This window comes from Oncorhynchus gorbuscha, linkage group LG11 (genome assembly GCF_021184085.1).
Source record: "Oncorhynchus gorbuscha isolate QuinsamMale2020 ecotype Even-year linkage group LG11, OgorEven_v1.0, whole genome shotgun sequence".
NCBI classification, from domain to species: domain Eukaryota; kingdom Metazoa; phylum Chordata; class Actinopteri; order Salmoniformes; family Salmonidae; genus Oncorhynchus; species Oncorhynchus gorbuscha.
Genome location: NC_060183.1, coordinates 63,408,107 through 63,430,267, shown reverse-complemented (window position 1 = coordinate 63,430,267; position 22,161 = coordinate 63,408,107). Strand labels below are relative to the sequence as shown.

The following is a 22,161-nucleotide window of genomic DNA, read 5'->3' as shown; positions in this document are numbered from 1 at the left end:
GATATTTATTTTTGTATGCGTATGTAAAATGTAGGAGAAAATTGTGATAGAATGTAACAAAATACGTGCGCCGCCCGGGAATCGAACCCGGGTCGCAAGAATGGGAATCTTGCATGATACCACTACACCAGCGGCGCATTAAAATAGTTAGGACAATATGGTTATTTTACCTTTACTGTAATGACATCACTTTGACTGCAATTTTAAATTTATTAAAATGTGTTCCTCTTGTCAATGATTTTGAACGAGGCTGTGTTAGAACAAAGACGGTTCAGGTGTCCTCACTGAAGTTATATGCACCATCAGTGGTGTAAACTACTTCAGTAACGTGACTTGCCTAGTTAAATAAAGGTTCAATAAATACATTACTTGTATTTTTTGAGGGTATCTGTACTTTACCATTCATATTGACAACTTTTACCCCTCTACAATCCTAAATAGAATAATGTACTTTTTACTCCATACATTTTCCCTGACACCCAAAAGTACTTGTTACACATAGAATGCTTAGAGGACAGGAACATTCAAATATGTATGAAGAGAATATCCCTGGTCATCTCTTCTACAGCTGATCTGGCGGACTCACTAAACACAAACGTAAATGTCTGAGTGTTGGAGTGTGCCCCGACTATCCGTGAATAAAATAAAAATTGTGCGGTCTGATTTGCTTAATATAAGGAATGTAAAAAATATTTAAACTTTTGATGCTTAGAATATTTTTGCAATTACATTTCAAACTAAATAATTTCAGACTTTTACTCTAGTGGTACTTCACATTAGTCATTTTCTATTAAAGGTATCTTTACTTTACTTCAAGTATGACAACTGGGTACTTTTCCCCACCACTATGCACCATGCCATCAAGTCCTGCATAATCAAATTAGACAGCAGACAATTTACTTATTTATTTCAACACATGTATAAAAACAAATAAGACCATTTCAAATAACCACACATTGGATTGGAAATATAGTGGGTAGCCACACTGACCCAGGGGTCTGAATTTCAGTGATCTGTACACATCTGGGTAAGGTGGAAGAAATGTTGATTCATCCAAATTGCACTCAGGTCAAAAGTAGTGTTCTATATGAGGATAGGCCAGAGTGTTCTTTTATTTCATAAACAACCTAGTAGTCTCTCATCTAGGGCAGATGTGCTGGTTAGTAATAAGATTCTCCATTCTCTTGATCTTGCGTTTGTTCGTGGGCATTTGTTTGTGGTAAATGCCGTGTCGGATCAGGTGTTCCTTGCTGTGGTGGACCAGGGCCCCATGCTGCAGCTGAAAAGAGCACAGTGCCTGCAGAGGCTTCAACAGAACCTGGAAGGGACAGGAAGAGGAAATGTCCAGTCACGTACAGGCAGATTGCTGCTAAGGGCCATCCTCCATCATGGTGTGGGTCTTATGCTCAGGAGCAGTGTTTGGGTCTTTACTCACAAAAAGTAATATATTATTCATTACGCGTTACTTCTTTCAACAATAACTAATTACTTCACTTATTACTCCTTGGGAAAGGTAATTTGTTACACCACTTATTTTTTTACTTTTTGCGTTACACACCAAAATGTTGCACGTCCTCACTAAATGTAAACAACGTTACGTTAAGTAGGCCGATACACCAAAACAAGTACCTTAATAATGACAGATTCTACCATGGATAAGGGCAGCATTTCGTCTTACTACATACCCAGATAAAAGCTTGTTCAGCTCTCCCTAATTCTACACCCTGCCCTGCTGAATGATTAAAATCAAGCCTTGGTTGTTTGAATGAGGTAGGCCTACAGACATCTTCAGCAGCAGTCAGGTATCGGGGGTCTTTCGATACAAGTTTTGTGTTGCCTTTGCAGAGTACTTCCATGTTGAGAAAGTCAATGTTTAAGACGCTTCTGTCATTTTTCATTAAAGCAGTTAGTAGTAGTGCGTGCATAAACAGGAACTTCGTGAGACGGAGAACAAAAACAAATTTGTTTAAAAGATATATATATATATATTGCAACATTAGAGAGGGAATAATAATCACAAATATTTACTTGGATCAATAACTAAATAGGAAGGGAATGATGACAAAAGTAACAATCAATTTATTTGATCAGAAACTATAAAGTTATTACTCAAATTGGAGCAGTAACTCCATTACATTACTGGTTACTATAAAAATTATATTATTACTGTAACACATTGCTTTATAATACATTACCCACAACACTGCTCAAGAGGGTAAGGTAAGGAGGGTAGAAGTCGTGAGACGTTATAGAAAGTACAGATAGAAATGGATGTTGTCTATTATGCAAACTGGAAACCATATATCTTGAGACCCATTTATTGTAGCTGGGGATGTTAACAAAGCACATTTGAGAACAAGGCTACTTAAATTCTATCAGTATATTGGCTGTAGCACCCGCGCTGGTAAAACACTGGATCACTGCTATTCTAACTTCAGCAATGCATAAAAGGCCCTCCCCCGCCCTCCCTTTGGCAAATCCAACCACGACTCCATTTTGCACCTCCCATCCTATAGGAAGAAACTCAAACAGGATGTACCCATGCTAAGGACTATTCAATGCTGGTCTGGCCAATCAGAATCCATGCTTCAAGATTGATTTGATCATGCGGACTGGAACATGTTCCCGGGTAGCCTCAGAGAATAATATTGACGTATATGCCGATTCAATGAGTGAGTTTATAAGGAAGTGTATAGGAGATGTTGTACCTACAGTGACTTAAAACCTACCCTAAGCAACAACCGTGGATAGATGGTGGCATTCCTGCAAAACGCGAACCTCCACATTTAACCATGGAAAGGTGACTGGGAATATGGCTGAATACAAACATAGTAGTAATTCCCTCCACAAGGCAATTGAACAAGCGAAATGTCAGTATAGAGACAAAGTGAAGTCGCAATTCAATGGCTCAGACACGAGACGCACAGTTGAAGTCGGATGTTTTACATACACTAGAATCATTAAAACTCGTTTTTCAACCACACCACAAATTTCTTGCTAACAAACTATAGTTCAGGCAAGTCGGTTAGGACATCTACTTTGTGCATGACACAAGTAATTTGTTCAACAATTGCTTACAGACAGATTATTTCACTGTATCACAAATCCAGTGGGTCAGATGTTTACATACACTAAGTTGACTGTGCCTTTAAACAGCTTGGACAATTCCAGAAAATGATGTCATGGCTTTAGAAGCTTCTAATAGGCTAATTGACATCATTTGAGTCAATTGGAGGTATACCTGTGGATGGATTACCTTCAAACTCAGTGCCTCTTTGCTTGACATCATGGGGAAATCAAAAGAAATCAGCTAAGACCTCAGAAAAAAAATGGTATTACCTCCACAAGTCTGGTTAATTCTTGGGAGCAATTTCCAAACGCTTGAAGGTACCACGTTCATCTGTACAAACAATAGTATGTATAAAAGTATAAACACCATGGGACCACACAGCCGTCATACTGCTCAGGAAGGAGACGCGTTCTGTCTCCTCCTTTGGTGCGAAAAGTGAAAATCAATCCCGGAACAACAGCAAAGGACCTTGTGAAAATGCTGGAGGAAACAGGTACAAGAATATCTATATCCACAGTAAAAACGAGTCCTATATCAACATAACCTGAAAGGCGGCTCAGCAAAGAAGAAGCCACTGCTCCAAAACCACCATAAAAAAGCAAGACTATGGCTTGCAACCGCACATGGGGACAAAGATTACACTTTCTGGAGAAATGTCCTCTGGTCTGATAAAACAAAAATAGAACTGTTTGGCCATAATGACCATCGGTATGTTTGGAGGAAAAAGGGGAAAGATTGCAAGCCAAGAACACCATCCCAACCATGAAGCACGGGGCTGGCAGCATCATGTTGTGTGGGTGCTTTGCTGCAGGAGGGACAGGTGCACTTCACAAAATAGGTGGCATCATGAAAGGAAAATTATGTGTATATATTGAAGCAACATCTCAAGACATCAGTCAGGAAGTTAAACCTTGGTTGCAAATGGGTCTTCCAAATGGACAATGACCCCAAGCAAACTTCCAAAGTTGTAGCAAAATGGCTTACGGACAACAAAGTCAAGGTATTGGAGTGGCCATCACAAAGCCCTAACCTCATTCCCATAGACAATTTGTCAGGCCTACCAACCTGACTCAGTTACTGAAGCTCTGTCAGGAGGAATGGGCCAAAATTCACCCAACTTATTGTGGGAAGCTTGTGGAAGGCTTCCCAAAATGTTTGACCCAGTTAAACAATTTAAAGGCGAGGCTACCAAATACTAATTGAGTGTATGTAAACTTCTGACCCACTGGGAATGTGATGATTGAAATACAAGCTGAAATAAATCACTCTTTCTACTATTATTCTGACATTTCACATTATTAAAATAAAGTGGTGATCCTAACTGACCTATACAGGGAATTTTTACTAGGATTAAATGTCAGGAATTGTGAAAAACTTCAATGTGTGTATTAGGTAGTTGTTGTGGAATTGTTAAGATTACATGTTAGATATTGCTGCACTGTCGGAGCTAGAACGCTACACTCGCAATATCATCTGCTAACCATGCATATGTGACCAATAAAATTAGATTTGTAGAACAAGTATGATTGTCTGTATGTATATATATATATATATGATTGTCATGTCTCGTACAGTATAGGTCTATATGCTATACCCACCTCCTGTATTGCTTCGTTCCTCTCTAGGATGGACAGGGTGACAGCAGCACACTCCAGGGTGGACAGGCAGATGTTAGATGGCTGAGAACGGATCACATACTGGCTAGTCTGCTCACTCCTGCTCAGCTGTACCTGAAATACACAACGCAGCAGACTCCATTTCAACAATAAAAATAACCAGACCATACACTTGAAAGCCCTTGATTTGGCTTGTCGTTTGCACTTTTGGGACTATTGCATTTGCTTTATTGTACTTAAATCAATACACCCCTGGTGTAAAGAAACCTGGTTCCATTATACTCAATCTACAGTGACTTGCAAAAGTATTCACCCCATTTATTATAGCTGCGAGTATCTTGGGGTGTGTCTATAAGCGTGGCACATCTAGTCACTGGGATTTTTGCCCATTCAAGACAAAACTGCTCCAGCTCATTCAAGCTGGATGGGTTCCCCTGGTGTACAGCAATCTTTAAGTCATACCACAGATTCTCAATTGGATCGAGGTCTGGGCTTTGACTAGGCCATTCCAAGACATTTATAGGTTTCCCCTTAAACCACTTGCGTGTTGTTTTAGCAGTATTCTTAGGGTCATTGTCCTGCTGGAAGGTGAACCTCCGTCCCAGTCTCAAATCTCTGGGAGTGTAGAAAAGTCCCATGGAGTTGGTGGAATACTCCTTTAATTCATTGCCATTTACTCAGCTGGGCCAGGGGCGCTTTAATTAGGTCAGGTGGAAATGTCCTACAGATCTCAACTCCATAAAAGGAGAAAATTGCCATCGCCTGATCTCGCCGCTTTCTCTCCCCTAACTCCATCTGATCCAGAAGTTCTGTGCGTCCATGAATCCTTTTAAGTCCACCGACTCTTACCTTTCATCTGAATGATCTGTGGTGATCGGGAGAGTGGGCCATTCAGTTATTGTTTATAGTTATCACCGAGGAGCGCGGCTTGGAGCGCACGCTTCAAACATATTGTGTAATGTGAATTGTCAATGATCACGGCCCTACGGATCCTCATAGGCCAATTATGCAATCGATATGGTTCATGTGTATTGAAATTAATTATATGTACACATGAAGACAATTGAAAGCGTGAAATGAGAAACTTCATTGTTTGCTAACTGATTGACTTTGATCATGGGGATTATAGATTGTATAACCATTCACTGTTTGTATTCTTTCATGATTTATGATAAATAGTTATGAGCCTAAACGACTCATGGATGATTACTATTGACTTCTTAATGAACTGGACTGTTGAATTCCTTAACTTATGTTAATAATGACTGATATGATTTGATCTTTGATTATGAATTTGATTGTATACATGTTATTTGTTTCCTTTGTGATGCAGCACAGACTACTCAGAAAATATACCACTTTATGGTTAAAGGAATTCCTGCCTCAGTCTCATACATTCCTCTGTCACCTGACACGTGACCACCTGTTCACCTTCACTGTCAGTCATCCTACCTGTCCAGCAACCCACACAGATTCCACTAATCTTTCAGGGAGACTGAAACAGGTTTCCCTCAAGAATTTCCCTGTATTTAGCGCCATCATTCCTTTCATTCTGACCAGTTTCCCAGTCCCTGCCGATTTTGTTCTCGGGGTGATGAGGTGTTGGGTTTGCGCCAGACATAGTGTTTTTCTTGATGACCAAAAATCTACATTTTAGACTCATCTGACAGGACAGGGTAGCCTAGTGGTTAGAGTGGTGGACTAGTAACTGGAAGGTTGCAAGTTCAAACACCTGAGCTGACAAGGTACAAATCTGTCGTTCTGCCCCTGAACAGGCAGTTAACCCACTGTTCCTAGGCCGTCATTGAAAATAAGAATTTGTTCTTAACCTCTTGAAACTCTGGGGGCAGTATTTCATTTTTGGATGAAAAACGTTCCCGTTTTAAACAAGATATTTTGTCACGAAAAGATGCTCGACTATGCATATAATTGACAGCTTTGGAAAGAAAACACTGATGTTTCCAGAACTGCAAAGATATTGTCTGTGAGTGCCACAGAACTAATGCTACAGGCGAAACCAATATGAAATTTCATACAGGAAGTGAGCCAATTTGGACTATTTTGTGTATGTCCATTACATGAAATCCAAATAAAAATTCATTTAAATGACAGGTTGTAATGCAACAAAATAGAAAAAGTGTTCCAAGGGGGATGAATCCTTTTGCAAGGCACTGTATTGTGCCCTGTTGAAGTATAGCTGTTCCACCTGTTTGGGCTGGTGGAGCAGGGTGTTTCTGAGGAACATATCTTTTGCCTGGCTCCAGGTGCCATCGATGATAATGACATTGGGTCCCACTGCCCTCCCAAATTGCTCTCCCATCCTGTCCTGGTCTTGTTTCTGGACTAGCTCCTCCAAGTTCTGAGCATCTGGTCCCGGGTACAGTATCAGGGTTCTGCTGTCTCGACACACTGCAGCCAGCTCTGGGTTCCTGTAAGGCAGAGAGAGAGGCAACATGTTTAGAGAGAATGATGTACATGTCACGTTCGTCGTATGGAGGAGACCAAGGCACAGTGTGATATGAATACATCTTCTTTAATAAGACGAAGAACACTTAAACAAACAATACAAAATAACAAAACAAACGTGAAGCTATACCTAAATATGGTTCCCAATCAGAGACAACGATAAACACCTGCCTCTAATTGAGAACCAATCTAGGCAACCATAGACATATATAAACACCTAGATTTTTAAAATTGTATTTTACCTAGGCAAGTCAGTTAAGAACAAATTCTTATTTTCAATGACGGCGTCGGAACAGTGGGTTAACTAACTGTTCAGGGGCAGAACGCCAGTTTTGTACCTTGTCAGCTCGGGGATTTGAACTTGCAACCTTTCGGTTACTCGTCCAACACTCTAACCACTAGGCTACCCTGCCGCCCCAGATGATAAACAACCCCATAAACCTACAAAACCCCTAGACAGTAAAAACCACATACGTCACACGACCTGACCTGACCAGTGACAGTACCCACACACACACACACACACACACACACACACACACACACACACACACACACACACACACACACACACACACACACACACACACACACACACACACACACACACACAAAACCTAATCGAAAGGGGAGGGTCCGGGTGGGCTTTTTCATAGCGGTGGTTCAGGTGCAGGACGTGGACTCCGCTCTACCTCAGTCTTAGCCCACTTAGGCGGCACCTCTGGAGTGGGGACGCTCGCAGCGGACCCCGGACTGAAGATCATCGTAGAGGGAGTCACTGGACTGAGGAGCATCTCTGGCAGCTCCGGACAGGAGGGAGATTCCAGCATCGCCGGCGTGACAGGCGGTATCGGCAGCTCCTGGTTGGCTGATGGGTCTGGCGGCTCCTGGCTGGCTGGCGGCTCCGGACAGGAGGGAGACCCTGGCGGCTCCGGACTGGAGGAGACCCTGGCGGATCCGGACAGGAGGGACCCGTCGCGGTAGGTTCCGGACAGCGACCCGACGTAGGACTGGGCACCGTCGCCGGACGCTCTGGACTGGGCACCGTCGCCGGACGCTCTGGACTGGGCACCGTCGCCGGACGCTCTGGACTGGGCACCGTCGCCGGACGCTCTGGACTGGGCACCGTCGCCGGACGCTCTGGACTGGGCACCGTCGCCGGACGCTCTGGACTGGGCACCGTCGCCGGACGCTCTGGACTGGGCACCGTCGCCAGACGCTCTGGACTGGGCACCGTCGCCGGACGCTCTGGACTGGGCACCGTCGCCGGACGCTCTGGACTGGGCACCGTAGCCGGACGCTCTGGACTGGGCACCGTAGCCGGACGCTCTGGACTGGGTACCGTGCCAGTCCAGACAGGGACAGGGAGTACTGGGCTCTGGAGACGCACAGGAAGCCTGGTGCGTGGTGTTGGCACTGGTGGTACTGAGCTGGGGACACGCACCTCAGGGCGAGTACGGGGAGCAGGCACAGGACGTACTGGGCTGTGGAGGCGTACTGGAGGTCTGGAGTGTAAAGCTGACACAACCCGTCCAGGCTGGATGCTTATTCTAGCTCGGCAAATGCGAGGAGCTGGAATGTAGCGCACCGGGCTAGAAATGCACACTGTAGACACCGTGCGCATCTCTGCATAACACGGTGCCTGACCAGTTACACACTACCTGACTTAGCCAATCTCCTCGTGTGCCCACGCCAAAAAAAAATGTTTATTGGGGCTGCCTCTCAATCTTCCGTGCTAGCCGTGTACCCTTATATCTTCGCCGTTCCTCCATTCTCCTGTATCCCTCCTCGCACTGTTCCAAAGAATCCCATGCAGGCTCTGGCACTCCCTGGATCGATCGACCAACTCTCAATCTCCTCCTAGGTTGTTACCCATTCGTCCATCTCCCGGGTCCATTTCTCCATTAAGCGCTGTTCCTCCCAATCACGCTGCTTGGTCCTTTTATGCTGGGTTAATCTGTCACGTTCGTCGTATGGAGGAGACCAAGGTGCAGCGTGATATGAATACATCTTCTTTAATAAGACGAAGAACACTTAAACAAACTATACAAAATATCAAGACGAACGTGAAGCTATACTATAAATGTGCATATGTAACAGTATAACTTTAGACCGTCCCCTCGCCCATACCCGTGTGCGAACCAGGTACCCTCTGCACACATCAACAACTGACACCCACGAAGCACCGTTACCCATCGCTCCACAAAAGCCGCGGCCCTTGCAGAGCAAGGGGAACCACGACTTCAAGGTCTCAGAAAATGTGACGTCACCGATTGAAACGCTATTTAGCGCACACCACCGCCGCTAACTAGCTAGCCATTTCACATCCGTTACACATACACATGCAACTAGACAGACATAGATAACCCACGAAATACCCAAAGAAGTTGGCTGCCTAAATGTGGTTCCCAATCAGAGACAACGATAAACACCTGCCTCTAATTGAGAACCAATCAGGCAACCATAGAGATATATAAACACCTAGATGATAAACAAAACCATAAGCCTACAAAACCCCTAGACAGTACAAAAACACATACATCACCCATGTCACACCCTAACCTAACCAATAAAGAAAACAAAGAATACTCAAGTCAGGGCGTGACAGTACGTGTAATGTTCAGAGACAGAGACCAACATAAAGATAAATGTTTACCTCTCTTCATTGAATCTCCTTCCCACCAAGACCTTGCATTTTCCTGGGGGCAAACACGCAGCAAGGAGAGGGACGGTACGAAGCGCTCGACTCTCCTGAAAACACAGAAAATAATTTCCATTGTTATTTTTACTGACACAGTACCCAACCACACACACTGGATCGGAGGAGCATAGGGTCAACTGCAGAGCAGTAACCCTGAAGCAGTTTGGGGCATTACTCAAGGGCTAAACTCAGGGTTGTGAGTGAGTCGTTCCATGGGATTTTAATCACTTTATTAATGGACCCCTTGTGATTTGAACGAAACCTTCCATACATTTTTGCCCACGGTAGAAGTGGTCAGAAAGTGACTTTTTGGACCTGAATGCCAAAACATTGAGGGGCTCAACGTTGACCCATTTTGTCTACTCCACCTACCATGAGACAGCCATGTCTTCATCACTGACTAGAAAAAGGTTGAGTTTGATATATACTGAACAAAAATATAAATGAAACATATAAAGTGTTGGTCCTATGTTTCATGAGATAAAAAAACTGAGAAATGTTCCATACTCACAAAAAGCTTATTTCTCTCAAATTGAGTGCACAAATTTGTTTAGATCCCTGTTAGTGAGCATTTCTCCTTTGCTAAAACAATCCATCGACCAGACAGGTGTGTGACATATCAAGAAGCTGATTAAACAGTATGATCATTACACATGTGCACCTTGTGCTGGGGACATCAAATGGCCACTCATAAATTGTGCCGTTTTTGTCACAACACAATGCTACAAATGCCTCAAGTTGAAGGAGCATGCAATTGGCATGCTGACTGCAAGAATGTCCACCAGAGATGTTGCCAGAGAATAAAATACTTATTTATCTACCATAAGTCGACTCTGACATTTTAGAGAATTTGGCAGTACGTCGAACCGGTCCCACAACCGCCGACCACATGTAAGGCAGTGAAGAGCCGACTCCGGGATGCTGACCTTCTAGGCAGAGTTCCTCTGTCCAGTGTCTGTGTTATTTTGCCCATCTTAATCTTTTATTTTCATTGGCCAGTCTGAGATATGGCTTTCTTTGCTACTCTGCCTAGAAGGCCAGCATAGAAGGCCAGTCTCCTCTTTGCGGTTGACGTCGAGTCTGGTGTTTTGCGGATACTATTTAATGAAGCCGCCAGCTGAGGATTTGTGAGGCGTCTGTTTCTCAAACTAGACACTCTAATGTACTTGTCCCCTTGCTCAGTTGTGCACCGGGGCCTCCCGCTCCTCTTTCTACTCTGGTTAGAGCCAGTTTGCATTGTTCTGTGAAGGGAGTAGTACACAGCGTTGAAAGCGATCTTCAGTTTCTTGGCAATTTCTCACATGGAATAGCCTTAATTTCTCAGAAAAAAGAATTGACTGAGTTTCAGAAGAAAGTGCTTTGTTTCTGGCCATTTTGAGCCTGTAATTGAATCCACAAATACTGATGCTCCAGATACTCAACTAGTCTAAAGAAGGCCAGTTTTATTGCTTCTTTAATCAGAACAAAAGTTTTTAGCTGTGTTAACATAATTGCAAAAGGGTTTTCTAATGATCAATTAGCCTTTTAAAATGATAAACTTGGATTAGCTAACAACGTGCCATTGGAACACAGGAGTGATGGTTGCTGATAATGGGCCTCTGTAGATATTCCTTTTTTTTTTTACTCTGCCGTTTCCAGCTACAATAGTCATTTACAACATTAAAAATATCTACACTGTACTTCTGATCAGTTTTATGTTATTTTAATGGACAATTTTGGGGGCTTTTTTTAAAAAACAAGGACATTTCTAAGCGACCCCAAACTTCTGAACTGTTTTGTATGTTGTAGCTCAGACCCTATTTGACATAATCTGAGGTGTTTATGTTGTGTTTGTGTTGTGCCTGCCATCAGTTGAGACACAGCATACTCTTGAATACAAGGTGGTTTCGTTCAAATCAAAAGGGGCGCAGTCAGAGAGTGATTGAAATTATATGGATCGACCCCCCCCCACACACACACACACAAACACACCCCACCTCTGCAGGATGCTGTACGATGTACAGACACGTGGAGACCTCCAGGGGGTGGACTGGCAGGAACGGGCAGAGACACACCTTCTGGGGACGGCTGTTTGGAGAGAAGTGGAGAGGGTGAAGATGTCTCCCAAACAGTCTTAAATAACTACCTTCCTCATCGCATACCTTTATATGTGACTGCCAGGGAGAGGTGAAAGGTATAATTATGGTGGATGACTACTGAGAATTTGCTTTAACATGGCCACAAATCAGTGTGCAGATAAAGGACTCAGTACTGGGGTGGTATTCATTACGCTGATTCTGTTCCAAAATGTTTCGTCCAAACGGAAAACGTTTTGCAACAAAAACTTGAGTTTTTTATTGGACAAGTTCAGGTAGGTCCCTCCATGTTTGCTTCCTGTTGAGTCTGGCAAATGGTATCCGTTGCAATACATAATCAGGATTGGGGAGTAACGGATTACATGTAAGGGATTACAAAAAATGGTAACTGTAATTCCTTACCAGAAAAAATACTGTAATCAGATTACCAATACTTTTGAAAAACTAGATGATTACTTTGAGGATTCGTTTTAAATTCCGAAAGGATGTTTGCGCAAAAAAATCTGTTTTCTAAATGACATTCAAATCAGCATTGAAAAAAGGTGCAAGTTTAAGTTTGTTCCATCTGAGCGAGTCTGACCACAAGTCAGAGACCACTATGATGACACACCAAATGTGTTTGATGTATCGCGGGAAAAGAGCATTAATAGGCTTTTGTAGGCTACAGTCCAAGCTATGTCTTCCAATGGTACGACTGCTGTTGGCATCCAAAGATTATCCAACTTGAATAAACGCTTGGCGGTAAGGATGACAGCAGTGGTGTAGTCTACGGCCATACATATATCACTTATTATCATAGCGCATTGATGTGGATCACGCTGCTGCTCTCATTTAGCTATTTACGCCTTACGGATTGTGGTTGTTGTAGATGGCTGTTCACAAGTCTAAGTGTGTATTTGAACCCAATAATGGTTGAATTCAAGAAGTTTAAACTGTCTATCAATCATTGTTTTTGAAACCAGTGGACAGTGAATGAAAAATGTGCTCTTGCAACAGCTGCATAATGCAGATCCAAGCCAATGGAATGGAATCTAATTGATGCTGATAAAATAAGTCCATAGGCCTAATGGACATGCTCAAACTGTTTTGTTTTTTTAACCTTTATTTAACTAACAAGTCAATTAAGAACAAATTCTTATTTTCAATGACGGACTAGGAACAGTGGGTTAACTGCCTGTTCAGGGGCAGAACGACAGATTTGTACCATGTCAGCTCGGGATATGAACTTGCAACCTTTCAGTTACGAGTCCAACGCTCTAACCACTAGGCTACCCTACCACTTTTTGATAGACTTAAAGGGACAAGCTGTACCGGTAGTTGCTACATCCATTTTGGGATTCATAAATATTAAATATACAGTACCAGTCCAAAGTTTGGACACACCTACTCATTGAAAAAAAAAATAAAAACCATTCAACGAGCCCAATCATTCCTCCATGTCATCAAAATCATAAACAACAGAGTAGGACTGGCTAATATGTCCTTAGTTTTGGGGTCATACTCAGGTAAAATAATTTGGCTAATCTATACTTCCATATTTCCAAGTCCTATTCTTGAAGATCAAGGGGTATAACATTTATTGTAATGACTGGAATTCTGATAGACTTGTTTTTAATGTAAAACTATAATTTAATCATATTATTATATGTAGTAGAAAGCAATGGGTTAGAAGAAGCCTACATAACCAACCCATAAAGTAACATTTTACATCCATATATGGCCAGCTATGTAAACTTTGACATAGATTTATGCTGCAATAGATGTCGTTTAATTGATAATACATTTGTGTGTTCTTCTAATGCCTCTTAAGGGGAAAGTAATATAAAAGTAAATAAATATAATCAGATTAAATTACTGCGTTTGGGGTAATCTAAAAATTACGTTACTGATTACAACGTTGGACAGGTAACGTGTAACTAACGGATTACATTTAGAAAGTAACCTACCCAACCAACCATGGGCATAATGAATGAAGTACTGTACCATTTGAGAAGTAGTCTACCCCTAGCCTCGCGAGGGAATCCTTCCACATATCGTCTCGTTAGAAGCAGCAGAATGGTTCATGGAGAGAATGAATATCCTCATGTAGCTAGCTTTCTCTCAGGCGGGTTGCCTCCAAGGCTCCAACAGGGTACCACGGGTCTAATCATTAATCCAAACGGTTGCGTTTGGCATGAATTCGTGTAATCAATAGCTGTAGCTACAGAATTGTAACTAGCTGATGTTAAATATTTGACTGATAAAGCTTTCGTTCACATACTATCAATCAATGGTGGTGACAAAGATACTGGTAACTTCTATATTTGTGGCGGTGCTCCCACTGAACTTACCAACATCGTAAACATGTGGGTCGTCTCTCGCAGACATCTACAGGCAGAGATCGCAGATCCCCAAAGCCGTCTTCGTCATCTTGCGAAGAAGAGCTGCCACAATTGGCATATTCAACTGGAGCAAGAGGGTGGTTTAGGGAAAGATTTGAGAGACTTTGGCATGTTGTGTCCATTACAAATGTATGGAACATGAAAAAAAAATGAAGGGAAACTCGTATCAGCTCTCGTCAGTAACATCAGAAGTACTTCCGGGTTACGGAATTTCGGACCTTTTCTAAATAAAAGTCCACCACGTAATAGTAGGAAGGTGTCATTAACCTGTATTTATTCATATGTATGAAAAATGATTGTCTAAACATTAACAATAATTCATATTCGTCCAGAAATTCTTATTCGTTCACATTTGCATTAAATGTGGGTTTTTAAACAGGTTCCAATGTTAATTAAATTAATGCAAATCACTATATATCAGTGGAGGCTGGTGGGAGGAGCTATAGGAAGACGGGCTCATTGCAATGGCTGTATTGGAACCAATGGAATGAAGTCAACGCGTTGTTTCCATCTGTTTGATTTGTTTGGTACCATTCCATTGACTCCATTCCAGCCATTACAATGACCCGGTCATCCTAAAGCGCTTCCCACCAGCCTCCTCTGTTTTACATGCATTGCATATTGGCTTATACAGAGTATTTGACCCGATGTAAAAGTGGGGTGGGGAGTACTCAGTAGGGTCTGTAGAATCTATATATAGTGTAATTTCATAGGGCCCTCTTTCATAGGGGGGCACACGGGGAGTCAGGCGATAGACCTGAGCCAACTCCCGGTGCTTACCGGAAGAAGCGTCGTACTGGTCAGGCACCGTGTTATGCGGTCAAGCGCACGGTGTCGCCAGTACGCGTTCATAGCCCGGAGCGCTATAGGCCAGCCCCCCTCAAGCACCTTTAAATAAATGGAGAGAAAAAGTGCCATGCGAGAGTGGGCATCCAGCCAGGGTGTATTGTGCCGGCTCAGCGTGTTTGGTCTCCGGTACGCCGTTTCGGCCCAGGGTATCCTGCGCCGGCTCTGTGTGCTGTGTCTACGGGGCGCTGGGAGGCTGCGCCCTATGCCTGCGCTCCGCCCGTGCCGGGCGAATGTGGGTATTGAGCCTAAGGGAGAGGTGCGAGTGGTATGCACCATGTGGTCAGATTTTCTTTAACGTTTCTCATTTTAGATGCCGCTATACCAGAGCTTACTCTGACCATTTTTTTAGCTCTCACTCCCTCTATACCCTTGCCTGTTTTAGCACTTTTCAGATGTCGTTTACTCTGTATGACTGTCATAAAAATGCAGGTGCTGGGTTTGTGAGAGGGTTGCTTGGGTACATCTATATACATTCTCTATTATGTATTTTTAAGAGATGTTATTTATTCATTAATTATCCTCCTAAGCCTTATCTCCAAATCTAACATGGAAAAACTATGAGCCAAAACCATAATATATTTCAGGACAACATGGGATGCACACGCGTTTGTGTGCACGTGTATGTGCAAGTACACGTGCGCACAAACGCAATTGGGCATGTTGTCCTCGCACATATCATGGAGTGAAAATGTGCACGGTGAGAGTACAGTACTCGTCAAATGTTTGGACACACCTACTCATTCAAGGGTTTTCTTTATTTTGTACAATTTTCTACATTGTAGAATAATAGTGAAGACATCAAAACTATGAAATGACACATATGGAATCATGTAGTAACCCAAATATATTTTAGATTCTTCAAAGTAGCCACCCTTTGCCTTGATGACAGCTTTGCACACTCTTGGCATTCTCTCAACCAGCTTCATTAGGTATTTACCTGGAATGCTTTTCCTACAGTCTTGAAGGAGTTCCCACATATGCAAAGCACTTTTTGGCTGTTTTTCCTTCACTCTGCGGTCCAACTCAACCCAAACCATCACAATTGGGTTGAGGTTGGGTGACTGTGGAGGCCAGGTCATCTGATGTCGCACTCCATCACTCTCCTTCTTGGTCAAATGGCCCTTACACACTCTGGAGATCTGTTTTGGGTAATTGTCCTGTTGAAAAAAAATTATAATCCCACTAAGCGCAAACCAAATGGGATGGTGCATTGCTGTAGAATGCTGTGGTAGCCATTCTGGTTAAGTGTGCCTTGAATTCTAAATACATTTTTTTTTCAATCGCTAGGACCCATTTCTCAATACTTTTTCAAAACTCTTCACACAGTTCTCCTAACCAACTTTCAGCCTGGCATAGCAGTTAATTTCACATCCAAAATGCACTAAAACTACCAAAATACTTCATACATGTCTCAAATCAACTCATTCTTCCACACTACCAAAGGTTGTCACCCAACAAGCACACTTTGTGCTTGTAAAAGAATAAGACATGATGCAATATGCTTCAATACGTTTTTCATTTTATCATGTCAGACTGTTGGTAACAATGTTTCGGGAGACAGGCACAGGAATGCGTAAACGTTTTTTTTTTCATGATACCACAAATTACGGTGTGCCGTGTAAAGGCACGAAGACCAAACAAACACTTACACAAAACACAGGGTTGAAACCCAAACAAAAGAGTGAGGAGTACCTCAAATAAATACAAATGCGCACAATGATTAACTCACGGACGAGACCCATAGTCATCTGCGCAATCCACAAGGGCACGAAAGCCCAAAACACACAGCACAGGTACTCGCGCGCACCAAGTGACATTGTAACAATAATGGACAGCACCAAGGTAAACAAAGGGCACATATATACAAATACAATCAGTGGGAATAGGGGCCAGGTGTGCGCAATGAAAGTTCCAAAGGGATCCGTGACAGTTCTGTATATTATAGTCATTTTACCTGGACATATTGGTTCCTGAGTTGCTTGGCTCATGGGTTTGGAGGCTTTGCTCAATTTACTTCTGTAATGTGCAGTTCAGAAAGATGCCCTTGCAGAATGCACATCTTACCTCACATCTAGCCTGGACAAGAGGAATACCTATGTGAGAATGCTGTTCATCGACTACAGCTCGGCATTCAACACCATAGTACCCTCCAAGCTCGTCATCAAGCTCGAGACCCTGGGTCTCGACCCCGCCCTGTGCAACTGGGTACTGGACTTCCTGACGGGCCGCCCCCAGGTGGTGAGGGTAGGCAACAACATCTCCTCCCCGCTGATCCTCAACACGGGGGCCCCACAAGGGTGCGTTCTGAGCCCTCTCCTGTACTCCCTGTTCACCCACGACTGCGTGGCCACGCACGCCTCCAACTCAATCATCAAGTTTGCGGACGACACAACAGTGGTAGGCTTGATTACCAACAACAACGAGACGGCCTACAGGGAGGAGGTGAGGGCCCTCGGAGTGTGGTGTCAGGAAAATAACCTCACACTCAACGTCAACAAAACTAAGGAGATGATTGTGGACTTCAGGAAACAGCAGAGGGAACTCCCCCCTATCCACATCGATGGAACAGTAGTGGAGAGGGTAGCTAGTTTTAAGTTCCTCGGCATACACATCACAGACAAACTGAATTGGTCCACTCACACTGACAGCGTCGTGAAGAAGGCGCAGCAGCGCCTATTCAACCTCAGGAGGCTGACGAAATTCGGCTTGTCACCAAAAGCACTCACAAACTTCTACAGATGCACAATCGAGAGCATCCTGGCGGGCTGTATCACCGCCTGGTACGGCAACTGCTCCGCCCTCAACCGTAAGGCTCTCCAGAGGGTAGTGAGGACTGCACAACGCATCACCGGGGGCAAACTACCTGCACTCCAGGACACCTACACCACCCGTTGTTACAGGAAGGCCATAAAGATCATCAAGGACATCAACCACCCGAACCACTGCCTGTTCACCCCGCTATCATCCAGAAGGCGAGGTCAGTACAGGTGCATCAAAGCTGGGACCGAGAGACTGAAAAACAGCTTCTATCTCAAGGCCATCAGACTGTTAAACAGCCACCACTAATATTGAGTGGCTGCTGCCAACACACTGTCATTGACACTGACCCAACTCCAGCCATTTTAATAATGGGAATTGATGGGAAATGATGTAAATATATCACTAGCCACTTGAAACAATGCTACCTTATATAATGTTACTTACCCTACATTATTCATCTCATATGCATATGTATATACTGTACTCTACATCATCGACTGCATCCTTATGTAATACATGTATCACTAGCCACTTTAACTATGCCACTTTGTTTACTTTGTCTACACACTCATCTCATATGTATATACTGTACTCGATACCATCTACTGTATGCTGCTCTGTACCATCACTCATTCATATATCCTTATGTACATGTTCCTTATCCCCTTACACTGTGTATAAGACAGTAGTTTTGGAATTTTAGTTAGATTACTTGTTGGTTATCACTGCATTGTTGGAACTAGAAGCACAAGCATTTTGCTACACTCGCATTTAACATCTGCTAACCATGTGTATGTGACAAATAAAATTTGATTTGATTTGCCCGAAATTTCTCACAATAGATGCCACTGTTGAGCGTTGCAGATTTGGCTGCACTCTCAGACCAGCCTCTCTCATTAATAGACCATGATTTATTACATGATCAATTATAGCATCCCTAATCTCATATGAGACTACAGCTCTGGATCTTCCTCTCAGTCGTCTTCCACCACGCATACATACTCCTCTCCCTCTCCCAGCCACTCTTCTTCCTCTGTCAGCCACTTCCTTATCTCTGACTGGGTTCATGTTTACATTACAGTACAGCATTACTCCTAAGAGGTCCCCTTTTGTATAGATGGTAATGCAATTGAAAGACTAACACCTGGGTAGGTGTTAGGCTACAATTGTTTTGATAGTAAGTTTCTAATTAGCTAAAGTTGTCCAACATTTGGGTTGCTAGATTTTTGTGTGATAAGACCACCCATCCACCCCAACCAACTGCCATACTAAGTAACCATTTGTCTTATGTAACCATACCAAACATAACATATCATATCATTAGAGTATTGGATTTACATTTACTATGTCACATCTAGTCTGAGACCAGGCTGGCCTCAGTAACTGAGGCTATGAGGTCAGTGAGCTCATGTTGAGTCTAAATCCTACTTCTGCACTTTTGTAGTCACTTTAACTCTCTGCTGACTCACAAATTCAGGACTATATCTAAATGACAATACAGACTTTACACATTAAATCAGCCCAAAGTCAGCCTTGCCTGACAAAACATGCATCAGGTCAAGCGTTTTGGCTAGACAAATATATATATATATTTCTTTTTAATCAGTATCGTTACTGGCATACCTGTATGTAAATGGTCTAAATTATCCGAATGATGATGAGCAGGCTGCAGACTACACATTTAAATCAGCCCAAGGTCAGCCTTACCTGCTGTCATGAATAGTTTCTAAAATGTATCAACAATAAGTCTCTTTTTCTCTCTCTCTCTCCCTCTCCATGTCATTGTGTAAAAAGCCACCATTGTCACGCCTTGGTCTTAGTATTTTGTGTTTTCTTTAATTATTTGTTCAGGCCAGGGTGTGACATGGGGTTATTGTATTGTCTTATTGGGGTTTTTGTAGGCATTGGGATTGTGGTTGATTAGGGGTGTGTCTAGTATAGGCTTGGCTGCCTGAGGCGGTTCTCAATCAGAGTCAGGTGAATCTTGTTGTCTCTGATGGTGAACCGTATTTAGGTAGCCTGGGTTTCACTGAGTATTTCCTGGGTGATTGTTCCTGTCTCTGTGTAGTTTCACCAGATTGGCTGTAATTAGGTTTCACGTTCCGTTTGTTGTTTTGTATTTGTTTAGTTATTTCATGTGTCACTTTTTTCATTAGTCATGAGTAACCACCACGCTGCATTTCGGTCCGACTCTCTTTCTACAAACGAAGAACGCCGTTACAACCATATTGTGTCAGTCTGCTAGGAACCTTTTTCTCATGTATTAAGTGTGTATGTTTATTCTGTGTTATTATTTAGTTAGCTAGAAAATAAATAATTAAACCAATTTGTGTAGCACTGAATCATAAGTAAGGCTGGGGTTTTTGCAGATCCAAGAAGGTTACGACTGTTCAGAATGATGATACGATAAGAGGTCATGATTTAATACGTTGACTGTTGGATGTGATAGGTAAAGACCTTTAGAGTTTAATTCGGGAGATGGTAACGCTTTAAACAACTGCTCTCGAGGTGCCCCAAATTTCTAATGAGTTAATTGTTACATGATTAATTTAATCGGGTAACAATTAAACATAGTTATTTGATTCGATAAAGAACAGTCATCAGATTAATGAAAGTAAAGCCACAACACTGCCAAAACATGCATTAGGTCAAGCGTTTTTTTAGACAAATAAAATATTGTTTTTTGAAGCTGTATCATAGTAAGATCATGCTGCTGGTTAGTATCACCCCAATTATGCCTGTAGTCTATCAATGGTTATCACGGAGGTTAACAGCACTTTTCTTCAACCAACCCTAGTCGCAATTCATCAAAAGGTTTGTATCTTGGACTTGGGTTTTTGGATTGAAAGTAGCAGGGATGTGGGTTCTGGTTTTTGTGATTGTGTGACATATTGTTGCCTCATAAAATAACTATGTGCTCACCAGGAAAAGGTAGATTCTAGTGAGTTGGCAGGACTCTGGTTTTCTGGACACACAATCAATTGTTTTGCCTGTACAGTGCAATATTTGTTTCTTATAGTGTCCAGGCGTCCCCCTTTAAGCTGTTTGACCACAGTAAATGTCCAGCAACACTTTCTATGATCTAGCTTTTTCTTCAAACTCACCTGATTTGTATTCTAGGGACTCTCATAAGTAGACTGGACCCGGGTTCTATGGACACACTATCAATAATTTTGCCTGTACAGTGCTATATTTGTACCGTATAGTGTCCAGGCGTTCCATTTTAAGATGTTTGACCACAGTAAAAGTCCTGTAACACGTGCTATGTCCTTGCTTTTTGTTCAAACTAGACCCTGGTTTTATGGACACACAATCGATCCTTTTCCCTCTACAGTTCAGTTTGTTAGTGCAATAGAACGAAAATACAGAAACACTTTTTTTAAAACATTACATTTCAAAATATAATCCTTGAACGATAGCACCAATAAATGAACAAGAATCATACAATGAAAATAATTATATATATTTTTTAATTGTTTTTGAATATACTTTTTACCAGTAGGCCATTATTGTTATTTACTATACTTAAGCTCCAACTATTTTTCAATGTGCTTCACCTTATAATATTATTTATCTTATATATAGTAATTATCTTTAGTTTAGACTTTCTCCCATGTAATTATATATTTTGTACATAATTTTTACATTACGCACTATGCAAAGCTGCAATTTGGGGGGGATTTGTATCATCCACACAGCGTTTTACCATGGACTTTTATTTTAAAGGCAAAATATGAAAACCGGAAATCTTAATGCTGCTGCTAGGACTATAATGTTGCTTTTCAAAAATAGATATATATTATAACATTTCAAATTACAATACAACAAAAAAACATAAGAAATCACTGCACGTATATTTTCTCTGAAAAACATAAAATAATATTAAAAGTAGAAAAATATAATAACAAGAACTGAGTTTCATAAATTAAAGTAAAATAAATACAATGAAGTACAGGGGTTACAGTAGTACAAACCTATGATAGAGTTGTAAGAATATATTAGTCAATATATATTTATATATATATATATTTTAAATTATTTACTAATTCTAGATATTTTATTAAATATTGTATTTCAAGTAAAAAATATATTTTAAATATGTGTTTTTGTGTATATAAAATTTACCATGAAATTAACGACTAATTCGATAGTTTTGTTTTCATTTGATTTGAAAATGTTGCTACCTTGACATTTGGAATTTCCTGGTGTTAAACTGCAGTTTAGTCTTTACTAGTAACTACAG

The 22,161-nt window shown here is 41.9% G+C and overlaps 1 protein-coding gene and 1 non-coding gene across 2 annotated transcripts; both read right to left on the bottom strand.

Moving 5' to 3' along the window:
- Positions 1-66: 66 nt before the first annotated feature.
- trnag-ccc lies at positions 67-137 on the bottom strand. The gene has a single exon. It is a non-coding gene; the product is annotated as a tRNA-Gly (tRNA).
- A 753-nt stretch (positions 138-890) lies between these two features.
- dtwd2 (DTW domain containing 2) lies at positions 891-14,504 on the bottom strand. The gene is made up of 6 exons (XM_046368253.1): positions 14,259-14,504; positions 11,830-11,920; positions 9,809-9,903; positions 6,893-7,115; positions 4,669-4,800; positions 891-1,318 (listed from the first exon to the last, which is right to left on the bottom strand). The coding sequence occupies exons 1-6, from the start codon at positions 14,447-14,449 to the stop codon at positions 1,139-1,141; spliced, it is 912 nt and encodes a 303-aa protein (XP_046224209.1). The 5' UTR covers positions 14,450-14,504; the 3' UTR covers positions 891-1,138.
- Positions 14,505-22,161: the final 7,657 nt, after the last annotated feature.

Excerpts from the sequence above, each read along its gene's own strand:
- dtwd2 (XM_046368253.1), bottom strand. The coding sequence starts at position 14,449 with ATGTTCCATACATTTGTAATGGACACAACATGCCAAAGTCTCTCAAAT. Across the intron at positions 7,116-9,808 it reads AGGAGATTCAATGAAGAGAG|GAACCCAGAGCTGGCTGCAG; the intron begins GTAAACATTTAT and ends TCTGCCTTACAG. Across the intron at positions 1,319-4,668 it reads GGAACGAAGCAATACAGGAG|GTTCTGTTGAAGCCTCTGCA; the intron begins GTGGGTATAGCA and ends TGTCCCTTCCAG.